At 42.1% G+C, this 21,841-nt stretch overlaps 1 protein-coding gene across 12 annotated transcripts in view; it reads right to left on the reverse strand.

Moving 5' to 3' along the window:
- Nucleotides 1-21,841, reverse strand: part of ANKS1B (ankyrin repeat and sterile alpha motif domain containing 1B) — a 771,828-nt gene that overhangs the window by 296,572 nt on the left and 453,415 nt on the right. For 11 of the 12 annotated variants that reach the window (XM_065561011.1, XM_065561005.1, XM_065561000.1 and 8 more), the window contains one exon: nt 10,651-10,757. In XM_065561011.1, coding sequence (XP_065417083.1) covers nt 10,651-10,757 — 107 coding nt within the window. Of the gene's footprint in view, nt 1-10,650; nt 11,082-21,841 lie in introns of those variants that run through there. The other variant, XM_024099637.3, reaches the window with a different exon arrangement.

Raw genomic sequence — 21,841 nt, forward strand, 5'->3', positions numbered from 1 at the left:
AACATGGTGGTCACGGTCCCGAACTCGGTCCTGACCTCCCTCACATGGTGGCTAGACCACAAGGTGGTTTGCGAGGGGATGCCGTTTCACGCCCCACAACCCTCTCTGCACCTGGTCACAGACGCTTCATCCCTGGGTTGGGGCGCCCATCTCAACGAACACCATACCCAGGGCCTGTGGACTGCACCCCAGATAGCCCTGCACATCAATGTTCGGGAACTGATGGCGGTGCGCCTGGCGTGCCAGGCATTTCTCAATCTCCTACGTGGCCGCTGTGTGTTAGTTCTCATCGACAACACCACCGCCATGTTTTACATCAACAAGCAAGGAGGAGCACGTTCGTCAATGCTATGCCAAGAGGCCATTCGCCTGTGGGACTTCTGCATCGCCCACTCAATCCATCTCACGGCATCGTTCCTCCCTGGAGTCCAGAACACTCTGGCGGACCGACTCAGCAGGTCCTTTCAAACACACGAGTGGTCTATCCGTCCGGACATCATACATTCCGTTTTCCAGAAGTGGGGGTTTCCCCAGATAGACCTGTTTGCATCTCGAGACAACAGGAAGTGCCACGTGTTCTGCTCCCTGCAAGGTCGAGCTCCGGGCTCCCTCTCGGACGCGTTTCTCCTTCCCTGGAAGGACCACCTGTTTTATGCCTTCCCTCCGTTTCCTCTGGTCCACAAGGTACTGCTCAAATTGCGCAGAGACCAGGCACAGGTGATTCTGATCGCCCCAGCGTGGCCGAGACAACATTGGTACACCACGCTGTTGGAGCTCTCGGTTCAGACACCGATCCCGCTTCCATTATGCCCGGACCTCATCTCTCAGGACCACGGCCGCCTGCGTCACCCCGACCTGCAATCACTCCACCTCACGGCGTGGCTGCTCCATGGTTCACCCAGGCAGAGCAGCAGTGCTCGCACTCTGTCCAACAGATTCTGCTGAGCAGTAGGAAGCCCTCAACACGGACCACGTACTTGGCCAAGTGGAAGCGGTTCTCCTGTTGGTGCGAACAACGAGCCACGTCCCCGTTGCAGGCACCTATTCCTCTCATTTTGGAATATCTCCTCTCCCTAAAACAGCAAGGGTTGGCGATATCTTCAATTAGAGTTCACCTGGCCGCTATATCGGCCTTTCACCCAGGGGAACTCGCATCCTCGGTATTCTCTAACCCGATGGTCGTTAGATTCCTCAAGGGCTTAGACCGGACGTACCCACAACAACGTCAGCCCGTTCAGACGTGGGACCTCAACCTGGTTCTCTCCAAGCTCACAGGTCCTCCATTCGAGCCACTGGCCACCTGTTCACTTCTGTACCTATCCTGGAAGACAGCCTTCCTCGTAGCCATCACCTCAGCAAGGCGCGTTTCTGAACTCAGGGCGCTTACATCCGAGCCCCCTTACACGGTTTTCCATAAGGATAAAGTGCAGCTTCGTCCACATCCTGCCTTTCTCCCTAAGGTGGTTTCTCCTTTTCATATCAACCAGGATATATTTCTCCCGGTCTTTCATCCTAAACCACATGCTACTCGCCAGGATCAACGTTTGCATTCTCTGGACGTACGCAGGGCCCTGGCCTTCTATATTGACCGCACAAGGCACTTTAGAAAGACGACGCAACTCTTCGTTGCAGTGGCCGACCGAATGAAAGGCTCACCGGTCTCCTCACAACGCCTATCCTCCTGGATTACGTCTTGCATCCGGACTTGCTATGACCTGGCAGGTGTCTCAGCACCGCACCTCACCGCTCACTCCACGAGGGCCCAAGCTTCCTCGACTGCTTTCCTGGCGCAAATTCCGATCCAGGACATCTGTAGAGCGGCAGTTTGGTCGTCAGTCCACACGTTTACAGCTCACTATGCACTAGTGCAGCAGTCCAGGGACGATGCTGCCTTCGGATCAGCGGTTTTGCACACAGCAATGTCTCACTCCGACCCCACCACCTAAGTTGGGCTTGGGAGTCACCTAATGGAATGGATATGAGCAAGCACTCGAAGAAGAAAAGACGGTTACTCACCGTTGTAACTGTTGTTCTTCGAGATGTGTTGCTCATATCCATTCCAAACCCGCCCCCCGTCCCCACTGTCGGAGTAGCCGGCAAGAAGGAACTGAGGGGGCGCCGGGTCGGCTGGGGTATATATTCAGCGCCATGAAGGCGCCACTCTAGGGGGCTCCACAGCCGACCCGCCGGTGTTGCTAGGGTAAAAATCTTCCGACGATCGTGCACGCGGCGCGCACACACCTAATGGAATGGATATGAGCAACACATCTCGAAGAACAACAGTTACAACGGTGAGTAACCGTCTTTTCATTGCTCTTTGACCCCCTTCTGACAACAAAACTTACTACACAACCCCAGGAGGGGGGACCGAAGCCTGAGCCTGCCCGAGTCCCATTGCACCAGGTGGTGGTGGTGGGGAGACGAAGCTGAAGCTCAAGGGCTTCAGTCCCAAGCAGGAGACCTGTAACCTGTAACCTGAGCCCTGCCACCCAGGGCTGAAACCCTTGGCCTTCAGCTTCGGATCTGGGTGGTGGGGCTCGTGATTAAGTTTTGGCCCTTGACAGTGGGGCTTGGGCTTTGGTCCCCAGTTAGTAAGTGTAATGCCAGCCCTGGCAACCCCATTAAAACGGTGTCACAACCCACTTTGGGGTCCTGACCTACAGTTTGAGAACTGCTGGCTTAGAGGAAAGAACACTGGACTGAGATTCAGGAGAGCTGGGGTCTGTTCCTGTCTCTGTATCTGGCCTGCTAGGTGACACTGGGCAAGCTACTTCATCTCCCTGTAGTTCAGTTTCCTTATCTATAAAATTGGGAGAATGGTTCTTCCCGGCCTTTGTAAAGTGCTGTGAGAGCTACAGATGAAAATGTCATGTAGGCCTAAGCATTTCCAGAATCCCTCATGAGTTTTGTCACAAGAACTAAAAGATATATTTGACTTTATATTGGTATATAAATGCACGGAAAATATACTACTGACAGAACAGAAATGTGTCTAAGGGCATGACCCATTTATAACCTATTTTTGCAGCTGCTTAAGGTTGTTTTTTTGCGAAGTGAAATAACAAATTAACCAAAACCACAAGAAAGGGAGAAGCAGGTAGACACATTGTAAAAGGAGAAACGGGAAACTGCTAGCAAAATAATGTTAATCACCTTGCAGAAAATGTTAAATTTGAGTATCTAACCAACCGCAAAGAGCAAAATGAAATGATTGGTTAAGACACTTGTTTTAAACCCATGTTAAGCTCTTGTTAAATAGGCTAAAAGTTGTTATGATTCTTTGTAACTGGAAATTTAGAGCATAATGGAATATCTTGACCTTTGATAATAATTGGATAATACTCAGTAATGCAGCCAACCACAAACTGTAATATGAGGATACCAAGTAATGTATAAATATACATGAAAATGTTAACAATGTGGACTAGTGCAAGTGGACAAGCCTGGACCCCGAATCGGTATATACTACCTTTCTGTATTCATGCTAATTAATCCTAGATGTCTAATCTTTGATTAATAAACCAGTTGAGATTGACCATTTGATGCAGCCTGCCAATGGCGAGGGCAAAAGGGACAATTGCCCAGGGCCCCCCAACCACCACTGTAGCGGCAGCGGCCGGGAGCCCCGGGCCCTTTTAAATCGCCCGGGCAGGCCACAGGGCTCAGAGGCGACGCCAGGGGGCAGGCAGGAAGGGTCGGCTGCCTGCCTTCCCCAGATGCCTGCTTGGGGCACTCGACCCAGCAGCCAGCCCCAGCTGGGGAGAGGAAGGGGCAGGACCAGAGCCTCTCCTCTTCTGGCCACGCTGCCCAGTGCAGTGCAACAGCTGCCCTGGGGCTCAGCTTCTCTAGAGACAGTGGCCAAGCGAGCCGGAGCCCTCCCTGGCGTGCTCAGAGTCGGCTCCTGTGCCCAGAAGCTGAGCCTGGGCAAGGCAGGGAGCCGCGACAGTGGCAGCCCTCTCCCTGCCCAGGCTCAGCTTCTGGGGACAGAAGCCGACTCTGAGCATGCTGAGGAGGATTGGGTGTTGGCTCCGGCTTGCTCGGCCACTGTCACCAGAAGCTGAGCCTGGGGAGGCAGCCTGCTGCTGCCGCCAGAGCTTTGGAGCAGAGCCTGGAGCTGGAGCAGCTCCGGAGCAGTGGAACTGCAGGTTTTTGCCTGGAGCTGGAGCAGAGCCAGAGCACAGCTCCGAAGTCCTGCCTGCCGCAGCCAGACGCTCTCCCAGGCAGCTGTTGTGCTGCACCGGGCAGCATCCGTGAGTGGCTCCAGAGCCTGGCTGCCAGAAGAGCAGCCGTATAGCCAGGGGGAGCCAGGTCGGCACAGCAGGAAGACAGAGCCCCCCTGCCCAGGTAATGTGGGTTGGGGAGAAGGGGATGGGGAGAAGGGGATGGGGAGAGCGCAGGTGCCCCGGGCTCGGGGCGGGGAGGAGTCATGTGAGAGGTCACACAGGAGGGGGGTCACATTTCCCTCCCTTAGCTGGTGTCCCCGCTTTGTGTCCCTCCTAGTAATCACCTCTGGAGGGCTCCTAGGCGCATGCGGGGTGGTACCGACAGCAGCGAAGGCAGCCAGGCGGGCATGTGGAAGCCCTGGCTGTGCCAGAAGGGTGCGCCCAGGAGTGCAGACGGCAACTCGCTGGGCACTACCCAGCACAGGCGCAGCACCACCCAAATGTCAGGCGGACCACGGCTGCGCGGCCTGGGGGCCCATTGACTGTTCTGCCCTGGGGCCTGGAATTGCAGTCGGTGGGCCTGATTTGATGTCTCATTCATCAATACTCTAAATCAGTGGTTTTCAAACTTTTTTCATTTGCAGCCCTCTACAAAAATTCAAATGGAGGCGTGGACCGCTTTGGAAATCTTAGAGATAGTCTGTGGACACCCAGGGTCTGCAGACCACAGATTGAAAGCCACCAGTTTATGGTATCAACAACATTCTGCAGACCATAGGTTGAGAACTACTGCTCTAGAACCTATTATTACAAAAAGCATTGCATAAGAGCTAGGTATTGTTATTACTCAATGGGAGCAGAATCAGTCTCCAGTTCTTTTTGCCACTCTAGAGAGTCTTGCTTGAATGTATCATGTTAACTGAATTTCAGTTGTTTCAACTCAGCTTTCACAGAAAATACTTGCTGCTAATTTTGTGTACGCTAATACTTATGGACAACAAGAAAATTCTTTAAACATGTGGTCTCAAATTTTTCACTCTTTTTAATCAACACAATGGTGACACCTAATTGTGCTTACACACAGAAATGTGTGTATCCCTCTTTCTTAGAGTAGTGCATATTTTTAGCTCAATGCACTCTTGTAGCACATTACCTAAACTAGTAATGATATTAGTGCCCAATCCTGATTTTCCTAGTCACACAAGTAGACCCATTAAATAATTGCATTAGATGTTACATATTTTGAGAGTAACTGTATATTAAGCAATATGGGTCTAAAATTAACTATCTCATATTGCAAACTGCACTAAAACTGAGTTAGATTATTCAGATAGAATCATAGGGTTAGAAGAGACTGCAAGGGTCATCTAGTCTAACCCCTTGCCAAGATGCAGGATTTGTTGTGTCTAAACCATACAAGACAGATAGCTATCCATCCTCCCTTTGAAAACCTCCTGTGAAGGAGCTTCCACAACTTCCCTAGGCCCGTCTGTTCCATTGTCCTACTGTTCTTACAGTTTGGAAGTTTTTCCTAAGATTTAATCTAAATCTGCTATGCTGTAGTTTGAACCAATTGTCTCTTGTCCTGGCCTCTGTGGCAAGAGAGAACAACTTTTCTCCCTCTTTTTTATGGAGACTTTCAAGTATTTGAAGACCACTATCATGTCGCCCCTTAATCTCCTTAATCTCGATATGCTTGATTTTTACTCCTTTGAAAATGAGCAAGGGTTGAAAATGGTAAAGAGAGAATATATTGCATTTACACCTGATAAAATTATTTGATTTATAGAAATATATTTTAAAAACATCTGTCTGGTTCTAGGCAGCCTGACAATATTTTAAAAAGACACCATTTAATACAACAAAAATATAACTCCAGCAGTTAACTCAGCCCCCATGTAAATCAGCCATTAGGAAGGGAAAAGGTGACAGAGAAGTTAAAGGAGTAATGCAAATTTGCAGATGCATCTAGATATAATTTGAACTGTTGTGACTAGGAATTAAGGAAAACATTTTTAAAGCTTGGGTTCATAAATCTTATCACCTAAGTAAAAGTGGTCTGATTTTCAGAGGTGCAGATCCCATTAATTTTAATTGGAGTTTCTATAAACTCTATTTGGAAGCATGATCTAAGATATCGGTTGTGGATAGGGAAGGAAGAAGAGAGGATGCAGTGACTCTCATCTGCCCCCCAATATACATATGTAGGAAGTAGTCACAATGCTGATGCCTGTGCTCCTGCATACTAAGAGAGGGTCTTGTTGTTTAACGGGTACTCAAGAGATACATGTTCAGTTCCCAAACCTGTGTGACTTTGGCCAAGTCACTCAGTTTCTCTGTGCTTCGGTTCCCCATCTGTGAAATGGGGATAAATGTATCAATATTTGGGAGATGTCAGATACTATGGTGTTGGAGGCCATGTAAGTACCAGGACAAATAGGGGCCCATGTATGTATGTAGTGGAAGGATAAAATGTTGGGCAAACCATTGTTCCAATATCAAAATGGCAATTAAAGTTAATGGAGTGTTAAATGTTGGATACTAGTGAACAATAAGTGCTGGAAGATAAAAATAATTTGTCCAACAAATAAATGTCCCATATTTTTCTATGAACTCTGCCTCTTTTTGGTGGTCTGGTCCACATTCCTCTCACATAATGTTTATAGTCTCAGAGAGCTCAATTTGGTCAGATTGCAATATTATGCAAGTGATATGATTTAAACATCTCAACTTAAATTATTAGGAAAATATATAAATGCATGGTCATATGCAACCCCCTCAGTCAGAACCAGTCCCCAATAGATACTGTGATCTGATCTGTTGCAATTGTCTGTGGGCATCCATCTCTCTAATCCTCAATGAAAGTGTCTATGATCCATCTCCAAAGTTATAAACAGACATATGCAAGGACACCAACCAATCAACTACCCTATGATCTCATTTTATTTTTCATCCATTCATTAGGGTGTCCATTAGTTCATTTGGTTTCCTCATCATTTAGATCTAGACAACATATTCTAATTTACAACTAGTTGTACTGATCTAATTGTCAGGATATAAATCCTCCTCTGTCTGGGAGTCAGTTTAATTGCAAATGAATCTTTACATTGTCAGATTTTCTCTGTCATCAGTGTCTCTACCACACTTCCACAGCACTGCACCAAACTTTTACTGCAAGTTTGTACATCCAAAAAGATACAACAACCCTTTGTTTGACAAATTACAATACAATAATAATAATAATGACTGGATATGTTTGAGCATGATTCTATCTCTACAAGTGGCTATGAGCCAAGTCTTGGTACTGAACCTCTGTATGTCCCACTAAATGTTACATGGCTGCTGCTCTATTATAATTATAATAATATGACAGGAATTTTGCTTGCTGTGTGCACAAATATTCTAAAAATAGAAACAGGTTTGGTAAGAAAAGCAAGAGCAATTTTTCAAATATTGATTTGAAATGCTACATTTTAAAACAATTGTAATAACTCCTACGTGAACTGACAACTACTGTACAAGAATAATTCAGATAGTAAAGTTTATAGGTAAAGAGTTTATTTCTTGAGTCAATGCACAGAATATTGAGTGAGTAAATCTTCTTAATTCTAATGGTAGTTAAGTGCCTATCTTCCCTGCATGCTGAAGGGAGAATAAAACTAACGATATAATTTCTATGAATCTAATGAATTATTTAGCATGAAATCCTTTTATCTAAAAATTACCAGAATATTAATTTAATTAGTAGAATTTTGCTGCTGAGAGTTGCCTAAATATAATATATTTGTTCTCAGATATGGTATGATATTTCTAACATTTTAATTATATCATGATATTCCCTTTCTTGTTCTAAACATTTAGTATGACTTGTACTACTACATCATATATAATAGGAGTGCAGTGGCTGTTGCTTAGGCAACCAGATGAATAAATGCAGGTCAGAATGTGCTTTCAGAAAAACAAAAGCAGAAATATGGTACAGAATGAAGAACAGACATGTCTAACTGATTTTTCATTGAATTAAAACAATAATATTGTTCAAAAGCAGACAGCCAACCGATTTTAGCCAAGTCTACAACTGAATAAATAAGCTTACATAAAATAGATGAATATGTAAACAATTTTGATTAAAGTAAACAATTTTCTGATATTATAGAAAAATGTAACACAGCACATTTAAGGTTAACATATCAAATTTTTCCTATTACCCTAACAGACCTTTATTCTCCAATTTAAATATCTATATTCCAGGTTTAATTTTCTTCTATAATTTTGGATAGAAATGAAAGTATTTTAGTGACAAACATTTGTTGAATTATGCCAGGAGAAACCTCTTACATTATGTAATGATGATGTATGCAAAAGAATAATATGTAAACCAGCAAATTATGATTTTATGATCACTTTTTGCTGCAATAAAATATTTGATATATTGTGACCTAAACCATAACATAGCAAATTATTGTAAATACTGAGAAGTTATTATATCATTATTGTTTCATTGCAACATTATTTCACAGCAATATGTTTAATTACTAGATTCAATATAGGGGTCTAATCTCTTATTCATACATGCACCGAACTCCAAATAACATCAGTGGAAATTGTATGTTTTACATGTAATATGTATTCAAGAAGAAACTAAATTAGAAAAGAACTATTAGACTAAGATGACCAGAATGCTTTGGTTACCATACAGACACCCACGCCATAACTTAACCCACATGGTACCTGAAAAAGTTTGGTTTGGGTATTTACTAAAAGAACTTCATACCGAAACAGGTACATTTACATAATTATGTCAATGAGCGATTTAGGGCTTGCTCACTGAAGTCAATGACAGTGTCCATATTGATTCCAATGGGCTTTGGATCAGGCCCCTACAGAGCTTTAGTAAATGTTTTGAAAGTAATCCAAGTCAATTTCTCTAGCTCCTACCGGCTCACTGTTTACTTGTGGTGGGTGCACCTTTACACATTTGTTATGCCATCTACTGCCCCTTGTGAACATTTTCTCTTTTGTAATCTTTTTATGACTTATGCTCATCTGCTTTAGTCATTATAAAGCTACAGAATATGTAAGATACTAGTGGTTGCAAGTTTCGCTACAATGAAATACATTTAAGAACTTGTATTGGATGGATGAAGCCTACAAATTACATTTGTGGTTTTTTTATTTTATTTTTTATTTGGGTCTAATTTTTTTGCTTTTAAAATCAAGAACATTTAAAAGAGGAGCAAAAACTGTTAAGATTTTTGTTGGTATAAGCAAAAGAACACACAGCAGCCATGTAGAGGCAGGAAGAAAAATCAAAAATACATATGGAAATAAAAATAGATGGGTCTTTCACAATTTTCTTAATAACCCATAAGTGTACATTAGTACTAGCAAAAAATGTGAAATGGGGAAAATATGACTGATGTACAAATAGGCCTTTGTAATCATAACATATTCATGCCAAAGTCCACTTGTACATCTTACATACTGTATGTAAGCTGTTTGTTAATGTAGTAGCTCTGGAGCTATCCAAGGATGAAAATATTTACAGAGAAAAATACCTTAATTACAGACAAAGAATAATGTGATGAGATCTGGTACTGTACAACAAGTATGGTGAATAGTTTTACCACAAATAAAAAATTATAAACATTGGAAGAGGTATATTCATGGTTATGTAGCAATTTTATAGATTACCTTCCTCCCTTAGCCATATTAATTTCAAGTGGAAAGACTGTATACATGAGGTTTGTCATCCATACCACATGTGGATACCCTAGATTCTAAGGTATCTGAAATAATTTGGTCCTTTTGTTCATCTCAATGAAATATTTATAGTTAAGCTAGGAAAGTTTTTGGTATCCATTTAAAGGAATACTCTTGCTTTCCTGTTCAAACAAGTGAATCCCATAAACTGATTACCTAACCCTCCCTCTCCCCCCCCAACAACCCCACTTTACTAAGACATCCAGAATTAGTTAGAGTTGGCACAATTTGTTCAATAATTATCCATAATTAAAATACATCTTCCTGTAACAATGGCATGTCATACTATTTAATTAACTTGGTGCTAATGTTTAAATAAAAGTAATATCATGTGATGTACTACAGATAGGGGTGTGGCCAAACCTTTACATACGGGGGAATTGTCCCCTCCCAATGATGGTGTACAAGTATTATGCATTTCTACTTTTTAAAAAAAACCTGGAGATTGATATGGGGGAGGGAGAGAACTTTAACCCCCAGCTTCTCTTTGGCCATGTCCCTGGCTATAGATATTATTTCATAACATGTATATTTTGGAAGTTTATCCTGAGAACACCTTACATATTGATTCAGCTGTATGTAGAAAACTGAAGCACTACCAGATTTCAGTGCAAAGCAGAATAGTTCTAAGCTATTTAAGATCACATAAGAAACACAGACAGAGAGAGAGGGAAAAAAAGCAGCTACAGTGCCTATACACAGCAATACAGAGAAGGATTCTTACCATAAATTGCACATTGTCAAATCCATTAGCCAGCAAGTGGTTCTCATACTGAGGTAGCCCAATATTTTCCAACCATTGTCCCACTGTCTGGACAGGGCATCTGGGTCCTGTAAGAGGGTGAAGAGGGAGGCGTTTAAGCAATGAGTAGCCATCCACCGGATAGTAGCGGTAGTCCTGGGCTGAGAGGTGGCATTGCCACATCATGTTCCTGGAAAAGTTGTTATCAAAGGAGCCCGCCAGCTTGACAGATTAATGTTTTCAGCAAGGAAGAAAGTCAGAAGTAAAACATAGTTTACAGGGCAGTCTATAGAGTATGATCTGATCCTAGCTCAACATTCTTAGTTATTAATCTTTACTATAGACCATAACGTCATACAGTGGGGAAAAAAAGGCATATCAAGCTGTCAGCTAAGCTGTTTGCCGTTATATGTGATTGTTGGAATACTCCACAATGAGCAATGCACTGCCAGCAGCAAGAATTCTTTTTATCAAGTACTCCTACACTCATCAGTATGCAGCTCCATGCTCCTTGCTCCCCCTCGCTCGCTCCCCTTCATTACCCAGCCTAGGCTACACCTCGCATTTTCAATAATAGCCATCAGATAAGGCAGATTTTTTTTGTCTGCAAGCTGTAAGCCTGCTGCTGCTGCTTCCTCCTACACACTCATCCAAGTGTCAATCTTGAATGATGAGAGCAGTCAAAACAAATGCAGAAAATAGAAAGATTCAAAAGCAAACTAAAGCTCTTAAATCTGAATAGAATCTTCATACCAGTTACGCATTACAGATCTGTTTGTTGTAGATTTTTTACGTTTCAAAAGACATCAGGAAATGCAAAGCATTAACCATAGTCTATATAACATGGTTTACTACATGTTCCCTTTTAAATACAACATAAACACTGGTCTGTAGATCAACTTACATTATTCTGAAAATAATCATTCATTTTCTTTAATGAACCAACAACAAATGAATACATTTTAGAATGTTTTTCCTGTAACCCTCCACAAGACATAAACTGTGCAACAACCTTTTATTCAAAATAATTAGTTTACTATCTCCAGAATTTTTCAACTGTAAAATATTATTAGACAGAAAAAAACCTTCATTCTAGCCTATTTATGATTCAACATGAAAAGGTTACCATTTCAAATTAACAGTTAAAGGGATATTTTTAACAAAGTAAAATTGAAAGTACAGCTCTTTTCTCAAAAAATGAATGTTGAATGATAACAGATGTGAGTCTCAATAAACGGCAAAGAGGTTGTGTATTCCCTCTTAATATACAAGGGAAAAGTCAAAGACACAAATGATAAATTGAATGCTAAAGAACTACATTATTCAAGTGCTTAGACTTTGGCTTTCCTCCTTTCATTGAACTTTGAACTAACCAGATGCATTATTTAAACCCAACAATTTTTGCCAGTAGGTTAGCTTTCTTTTACTTTGGATGACCATGTTAGGTTTTGTTAGAGATCATTTTTACTAAACCTAATATTAAACCAACATGTTTTCATGGCACACACACAAACAAAATCAATGCAAATAGTTTGAATTTAAACATTCCCCTGCAGCATTTACAACCTAAATGTTGCAGCACTTTGCTCATGTATGAGAATCAGAAAGTACAATAAACTAAAGCCCCAACTCAGCATCCAGTGAAGTCAATGGGAAGACACCCATTGATTACAAAGGGCACCCTCAAATTTCCAGTCCTGAGACAGATATACTGGTGCTAACACCTATGTTCATACAGAGTCGCATTGAAAATAATGGTTCACCTTACTTCCTCTGGCTTTGCACATGAATAACTTCATTGACTCCAAAGGTGTTACAGTTGATTCACAACTGTGTAAGTCAGAACAGAGCCAGGAACAGGGTGAATATGCACAGACATAAGCATTTGAACCAATGCATTAATTTGCCAGATCATGACCAAATCTAATTTCATCATCCAAGCTTAATTAAATGCTAACGTAAGCTATACCATGTGTTAAAAAGTTGGTTAGATTTTAACATCTCTGAATTTTAACAGTTAAAGGTGTTGTTAGCTATACAATCCAATAAAAAGTGTGTTTAAACCAATGACTTTTCATTTGACAAGTTTCACTCCTTGACCCATTCAAATTTCAAGATATGATATCTCATGACCTTCCAGAGCTAGAAACACAGTAGAAAATCCCCTCTCTCTCCATGATATACAGCATTTGCATCTAGCAATAATGTCACACTGATTTATTCTGAACTAGTTTACCCAGAGGAATTTCTTCTAATTTCTTTCTCTGAGATCTCTTTAGCTGGACTCCTGGCACTAATACTGCTGGGAGAAACACAACAATAGTACAAACAACAATTTTTATAATTCTTAATAGAAGTCTTGATATCACTGTGAATGTATTTCTCAAAATATATGATAGTAATTGCACTACTGGGCAGGGACTGAACTTGATTATTTTAATTTTTGCTGTATTTGTATAGAAATTGCTGGTGAAAATCTTTTTTTGGGTCTTTCTTACTTTTTGTGGAAGAAGCAAAACACAATAAAATTTAGTTTTTATATTTTGCGCACATGTAGTCCTAGTTATGACGTAGGAAACATAAATAAAGGCCTTTGGAGTTCAAGTTATTTAAACAAATTGTTGTCATTATTCACATGGCCATTATGCAAATTAATACCAATTCTGCAGTGGAAGGTGTACATTAGTATACTACCTGTGCTCAGGGCACTGGACAAAGGAACCATAGAGAGGCTCACACAGATAGTCCATGTCCATTGTGTGTGCTGCCTGGAGTGTTAGAGAGATCTACAGTGGTGCAGGTAGATTTTACAGCTTGTCTCTGGGGTTGCTGTTTTATCTTACATCCTCCAGTTACTGACTTCCGGACATTTGCAAGTCCATAATTTAGATTTAGTGGGACTTTCTCACTGGGCAGACCCTCTTTTTTACTAGTCATGCCTCATTTTCCTATTACCTGCCTTCTCCTTCTGTAACAGGAGCTATTGCCTTGACTACAATAGAAAAGTTGATCAGTTTAACTAAACAGATTTAAAAACTGGCCTAGTTACACTGGTGCAAATCCCTAATCTAGACACACTTAATCCTTGCTCATATCAATTTAACCTAAATTGGTAATTTAACAACACAAACTAAATTGTTATAAGTGAGGGTTTAACTAGTTTCAGTGTGTCTTCATTAGGGGTTTGCACTAGTTTAACTAAATCAATGTCCTTGAACCAGGGGACTCTTTTAGTATAGATAAAACCTATGACTCATTTTGCAGTACTGCAGAATGTCAAATCAGTGCATCTTTGCCACATCCATCTGTTTCCTGACTATCTTGCACCTCGTGACTAATTTACATCGCTCGATATGTTCCTGATTCTGCAACTGGCTCTGTCCAGGTACAGGGTCCACCAAGAGACTTAACTGCTGGACTGAGGTCATCACAGAATTTTGCTCTATGTCTTCCTCCTGAGAACTTGTGGAAGTATCTCTGGCCCACATCTATAAAGGGGCTTAAGCATTTAGGTACCTACTAAATCAATGGAACAATATGGCAATCCACAAAGCCTGAGGTAGGTGCCTAGGTTCCCTATACAATGAATAGGGAGAGATGGGAGCCTAAGACTTGGATCCACAAAAGTTAGCATGCTAGGCAGGGAACCACTGGCAAATAGGAGATGCCAATGAGAGGTGCATACACTGAGCCTCACCCCTATCACAGATATAGGTGCCTAAGTCCAGGCTGCAGGCCAGAGCCTATCTTTGCTAGTGATCCACACCAGGAACCCCTCTCCTGGAGCCAGGTGGCTTAGGCACTTAAGTCATTTCTTGTGAAGAGTTAGGTGCCTGCCTCTACACAAATCAGATGGAGGTGGTGGTGCTGGTCATGCCCACCTAATAATTTTTAGCTTAGTGGTTAGCGCACTCACCTGGGTTACGGAAGACCAGGGTTCAATTCACCTCTCTGGCTGATGGGTAGAAAGACTCTGAACAGGCACCTCTCACCACCCAGGAGAGCACCCTAACCATTGAACTATAGGATATGCTGATGTGGGATTCACTCAATCTGTCCTGTTCCACTTTAGTTGAATAATTAAAAAGTCACTGGAGCAGGGGACTGGACCTTGCGTCTCCCACCTCCCAGGTGAATGCCCGACCTCTGGACTGTAGAGTCACTCTCTCTCCCTGGCTCAATGACTTTTTAGTTATTTAATCCAAAGTGGAAGAACTTCAACAGGAGAGACTGTGGGAGCCCCACATCAGCTCAGTGGTTAGAGCACTCTCCTGAGATGTAAAACACCCCTTTTCAAATTTTCTCTCCCCATCTGGATAATTGAACCTGGATCTCCCACATCCCAGGTGAGTGCTCTAACCACTGGGCTAAAATGTATAAGGTGGGCAGTGGTGGTTGTTCCTGCTGCAGTTGCCAAATTTTGAACAGAGTCCAATATAGTAGTGGTGGTCAGAAGATGCTGAGCAGATTAGGCCATATGGGAGAGAGAGATGCTCCTCCACCTATCTTCCCCCAGTTTGTGAATTGCTCTGGGGCTTAGGTAGGAGATATGTGATCAGATCCCTGGAGGGAGGCTGTGGCACTCATGGTTAGAGGCAGAAACATAGGTAATTAGGTAACTTTTATAGTTAGTTGCTGAGTGAGTTTAGATACCTACATGCTTAGGCAGCAGGTGAGTGGGAGTTCTATGGATTGGAGAGATGCCTAAAACTGGGACTTTGGTGCCTAAGTCTAGGGTTTAGGTGCCTAAGCACTTTTGTGGAGCTGGGGCTCTGTCTCTAGTTTGCTGTAATGGGGCTCTGGTAAAGGTTGTGTCTGAAGGCATTAAGAGGTGATAACAGCTACTCTACATAAAATAACGAGGAGTCCTTGTGGCACCTTAGAGACTAACAAATTTATTTGGGCATAAGCTTTCGTGGGCTAAAACCCACTTCATCAGATGCATGGAGTGAAAAATACAGTAAGTTGTATATATATGAAAACATGGGAGTTGCCTTACCAAGTGGGGGGAAGTGCTAACAAGCCCACTTCAATTAAGGTGGAAGTAGCCTAAATTTCCAGTATTTTTGTTGATATATATTTATTAAAATGTATATTAATTTTTTCCATCATAGTTATTAGAGATTAATTACCACTTTCCTAAATTTAAAAAGCAATACCTGATTAAACATTTCACAGCATAAGAACCCAAAATAGAAAAATCAATTCAATTGTTAAAAAAATGACAATTACTTTTCTGTACTGTAACTGTTATTCTTTGAGAGGTTGGTGCAGATGTGTATTTCACTCAGGTGTGTACGCACTGAGCATATCAAAGCCAGAGAACTTTGCCTAGCTATACCCACAGGGGTGGTGCTTATGCCCTGTGGCCCTTAGCCCTTCCCCTAGATATTTAAGGGGAATATCAGTGCCACCCTGAAGCACCTCAGTTCCTTTGCACTGAACATCAAGAATTGAGACTCTGATGCAGAGAAGGGAGGGTGGATTGTGGAATACATGTCTGCACCCACATCTTGAAGAACAATAGTTATAGTGCAGGTGCATAATTGTCTCTTCTTTGTGTGATTACAGATCTATACTTCACTCAGGTGACTCACAGGGAGTATCAGAAGGAGGTGGGACTCAGAAGTCTACTTAAAGATTGATTACAAGACTTGAGCTCATAAAATCTAGTAGGGCCCTAATGAACTAAATTTTTTTGAGTTGGTATTAACATTGACTTCCTGTTGTTCAAGATCAGACCCTGATGATTGAAAAGGCATAATGTGAACTGAACACGCAAAAGGACTTTTTTTTTTTTTTTGGACTTGCCCCTCACAAACCAATCATCCAGGTACAGGAAGACGTGAATTCCTCTCTTCCTAAAATATGTAGTCACTACTACCATTGGTAAAAAACTCAAGGATCCCAGGAGAGGCCAAAGGGAAGCACAGTGTACTGATAATATTGACTTGCCAGGACAAATCTTACAAATTTCCTGTGACTTGGGAAAAATCACTACATGGAAGTAACCATCCTGAAGATCCAGGGCAGCAAGCTAGTTATTATTATTTAATTGAGGAAGAATCATTGCTAGAGTGACTGTATGGAACCTCACATATTTGATGTATTTGTTGAGTCTGCGGAGAAAGTGAGAATAGGTCTCATTCCTCCCTTAGATTTGGGAACCAGGAATAGACTCTCTTCCCTCAATGCTGCAGAGGGATCACCTCGATAGCTCCCGAAGCACACAGGGTCTGGACTTGCTGAAGGATAAGTGGCTTGTGAGAGGGATCCCTGAAGAGAGATGTGATAAGGGGGATGAGAAGGGGAGATTGGATGACACAACCTGATCTCATGGTGCTTAGGACCCATTTGTCCATGGTTACCGAGTCCCAAGCACTGGAAAAGCAAGACAGCCTGTCCCAGAACAGAGACAGGGATGGAGAGGTCAACTGGAATGCTGTCCTAGACATGCAAGTCAAAATGGCTGCTTCCTCGCACTGGAAGAGGGCGAACTGGCTGGTTGAAATTGGGCTCAGAAGCTCTCCTCCTTTGTGACCTATGACCCTTCTTGGAAAAATCTTTGCCTTACAGAAAAGGATGACTGTTGGAAAAACTGCTTTGAGAGGTATTGCTGCCATAGCTGTTAATGTGCATAAGTGACGCCTCTTTGTGGCTGGGATATAAATATCCAACAAATTCAAAGTAGCCTGAGAGTTCTTAAATGAGTGTAAAGTCTCATCAGTTTACTCTGAAAACAAAAACCAACAATCAAAAGGTAAGTCCTCAATACTGTGCTCAACATCAAGATCTATATCAGCATTCTGCAACCACAAGGACCTTCTCATGGTCACAGCTCATGCGGTAATTCTGGAAGAAGCATTCGCCACCGCCAGAGCCTATTGCAAGTTTTGGCCACAAGATGGCCCTCTGCAATAAACACCTTAAACTCTTTCTTGGAGGTTTCTGGCAACTTATCCATGAATTTGGACATAGCATCCCAACTGATGAAATCATACTTAGATGCTGATTTGCAATATCCATTTGCAATGGAGAACTTGGCTAAACTTTTGTTCACATCAAGTCCAGCCTCTTAGATTCTTTGTCCTTTGGGGTGGATTTATATCTCCCCTGCTGTGACCTGTCATTTACTGCTGTTACCGTGAAAGAGTTAGGGGCTGGACGGGAGTAAAAGTACTCAAAGTTCTGCATAGGAACATAATACTGTTTCTCAGAATGCTTTGCTGTATGAGATAATAAAGTTGGGGTATTCCACATGGTCCAAAAGGGCTTCATTTATCAGGGGAGCTACCCTCCCTGGAATTGATAACTGGAGAATACTCAGCAATTTTTGTGTATTCTCCTGCACGAACTCAGCCTTAATGCCCAAGGAGGAAGCCATAGGCCTTAGGAGGTCCTGGTATGACTTACAATCCTTGGGCACAGGTGAGGAAGAGGCCAGTACTGTAGAGTCATCCAGAGAGGAAGAAGGAGGAGGGTGCGGGGCCAATGCAGGCTCCTACAGGGGACAGGCTCATATACGAGACGATCAATCTGGACCAGCACAGTGACTGGGTCATGTTAACACCTTTTACTCTTTGGGCCCATATATTCCATTGAAATTAATACAGCACATCTTTCAATCTATGAATAAAAACTAGGTGTAAGAGGATGAGATCTACTAGTTCTAAAATCCTGAAGCACATGGTGACCAGAAACACTCAGTTCAATTCACTAACTACAGATAATATTTCTTTTGTTTAATAAAATCAGTTTTTAATGAAAAACTTGTTTTGATAAGGAACAATGTTTATGTATCCAGCACATTTAAGGCAGTTTATTTAATTAAAAAAATTAAAATGCTGTTTTTGTGCATTTTTAATTGAATTTACAGCCAAATAGAGTTAGGTATCTAGTAAATAAGAAATGCATCATTCACCATTTTCTAACATAATTAAAAATTAAGAATCTGAATAAATATCTATTAAGCTATATAACTGCTTAAATAAATGTGTACAGATATAGTGTATCATCCTGGTTAGCAAAAAGAAGCACCGTTAGTACTAATTCAATACATTTTAATGGTTACCAGCCAATAAGAACCAGTCTTTCTTTAGGAAAATAATTAAAACCCACAAATGCAAAACAATTAAAATCAATTATTTAAATCAATCCATCCAGGGACTTTCTGACCCAGGATGAAGAAATGAGGGACTCTGGCTCTCCTTTTTCTTTCACCCCTACATGCATGAGTTGTTAGGATAATTAATCTTTTGGCTAGGAACCTGTTGGATGATTTGTCAAAGGTTGACTGAATTGTACTTTTTTCTAGTTGGCTTTTTTTGTATATATGAACTGCTTTTGTTCAGATATTATTTACCTAAACAACAACTCATTTGAAACTGTTGTTTATCATGTCAATATATATTTATTACGTACATAAACCATTAACAGAAGATTTTGACTGTGAATTCAAACTGTCAAAGGTTAGGAAATGCCAGATTTACACTTGTGAGTGCAACCTTAATTCAGCCCCCTTGCGTGTTCATCCTCTGCCTTGACTAAGTCCTATGGGAAAACAGTATGTAATCCTGCAATAAAGGTCAAAATGCATACATACAAAGAGGGTGAATTAAGCATACTTGGCAATATCAGATTATCTGATATTTTCCTAACTTTCAAGCAGTTGATTTTGCAACCTAAATATTATTTTAAATGTAATTTTTTGTTTGTAATTTCTGAGAGAGAGAGTGTTTTAAGAACAAAGGTAAAATCAAATTCTGTTACTACAGTTCTAACAACCATTTCATAACGCTTCATCAATGGGTTTGAACTCTGAGCCTTCAACACTGCAACACAAACTGCTGCTTCGTGAGAACACTAGCTGACAACAGAAAGAAGGCTTTTATCCCAGTGTAGTAGGATTGGCTGCTGGCACCCAGTGCTGGGACCATGTGTTGGGTCCAGAGAGGTTACAGCTGAAGTCCAGCTCAGCTCTTTCCTGGGTGGAGGTCATGCCCCATGTTGTTCTCCCAGGGGTTTGAGGAATGGAACACTAGGATCATGTCTTAATGGAGCCCTAGGTGTAACTTAAAATTCTTCCCTCTAATAGAAATCCCTGCAGAAGGGCGGCAGCAGCATAACTACTTGCCAACCTTGTGAGAAATCTTCCTTGGGGCATAGGAGGTATAATTTACTCCTTCATGCTCCAGCTTCAGTGAAAGTGAACCATAGGCTTTTCAGAGGAAGAAAGAGACTGTTTCTCAGAAAGTGCAGTGGTGAGGCAGCAATTAAAGCAATACTGAGAATGTTTTTCCTGCTGCTTGCATGAGATTCTCAGGAAGTTCTTAAGGATAATAGTAACAGTATGCCCACCACCTATGAGTAATTATTGTCATTGCTTCTAACTACTTTTAAGAAAAAAATCTTCAAATTTGGTATGACAAACCTGATTCAGAATGTATTATTTAATTCAGTAAAGCATTTTGAGATACTGTTTTTAGGAAAAGAACATTTTATGCTATAGTTTATGGCAGCATAAAACATTATAATTAAAACACATTTTTAAAAGCATTTTTGTATGGCTCTGTCCTCAGGAACACTTGTCTTGCAAAGTAGTAGAAGTGGACCATAGAGGAATTTTTGAACAAAATGCTCAAAAAAGAATTAAGAGCGCTGGCAGAAAGGCCATATTTTAAAAAGGGAAGAAAGAGACCCCGGGGAACTACAGACCAGACAGCCTCACTTCAGTCCCTGACAAAATCATGGAGCAGGTCCTCAAGGAATCCATTCTGAAGCACTTGGAGGAGAGGAAGGTGATCGGAAACAGTCAACATGGATTCACCAAGGGCAAGTCGTGCCTGACCAACCTGATTGCCTTCTATGATGAGATAACTGGATCTGTGGATATGGGGAAAGCGGTGGATGATATATATCTTGACTTTAGCAAGGCTTTTGATACAGTCTCCCACAGTATTCTTGCCAGCAAGTTAAAAAAGTATGGATTGGATGAATGGACTATAATGTGGATAGAAAGGTGATTAGATTGTCAGGCTCAGAGGGTAGTGATCAATGGCTTGATGTCTACTTGGCAGCTGGTATCAAGAGGAGTGCCCCAGGGGTCACAGGGGTCAGTCCTGGGGCTGGTTTTGATCATCATCTTTAATAATGATCTGGATGATGGGATGAATTGCACCCTCAGCAAGTTTGCAGATGACACTAAGCTGGGGGGAGAGATAGATACGCTGGAGGGTAGCGATGGGGTCCAGAGTGACCTAGACAGATTGGAGGATTGGGCCAAAAAAAATCTGATGAGGTTCAACAAGGACAAAAGCAGAGTCCTGCACTTAGGAAGGAAGAATCCCAGGCACCGCTACAGGCTGTGGACCGACTGGCTAAGCAGCAGTTCTGCAGAAAAGGACCTGGGTATTACAGTGGATGAGAAGCTGGATATGAGTCAGCAGTGTGCCCTTGTTGCCAAGAAGGCCAATGACCTATTGGGCTGTATTAGTAGGAGCATTGCCAGCAGATCGAGGGAAGTGATTATTCCCCTCTATTCGACACTGGTGAGGACACACCTGGAGTATTTTGTCCAGTTTTGGTCACCCCACTACAGAAGGTATGTGGACAGATTGGAGAGAGTCCAGCGGAGGGCAACAAAAATGATTAGGGGGCTGGGTCACATGACTTACAAGAAGAGGCTGAGGGAACTGGGGTTATTTAGTCTGTAGAAGAGAAGAGTAAGGGGGGATTTGATAGCAGCCTTCAACTACCTGAAGGGGCGTTCCAAAGAGGAGGGAGCTTGGCTGTTCTCAGTGGTGGCAGATGACAGAACAAGAAGCAATGGTCTCAAGTTGCAGTGAGGGAGGTCTAGGAAACACTATTTCACTAGGAGGGTGGTGAAGTCTCCATCCTTAGAGGTTTTTAAGGCCCGGCATGACAAAGCCCTGGCTGGTATGATTTAGTTGGGGTTGGTCCTGCTTTGAGCAAGGGATTGGATTAGATGACCTCCTGAGGTGTCTTCCAACCCTAATATTCTATGATTCCTGCACAGGAATTTCTGAAGCAGTGAAGCATGCAGGCTGAAAGTTTGCAAGGCCGTAAAATAAATGATAGCCTTAACATTCAGGAACTTGAAAGCTGCTTAGGTTTCTAATAAGGTCCAGTGGCACTGGCAGAAAGGCCTGTATGA

This window comes from Chrysemys picta, chromosome 1 (genome assembly GCF_011386835.1).
Source record: "Chrysemys picta bellii isolate R12L10 chromosome 1, ASM1138683v2, whole genome shotgun sequence".
NCBI classification, from domain to species: Eukaryota; Metazoa; Chordata; order Testudines; family Emydidae; genus Chrysemys; species Chrysemys picta.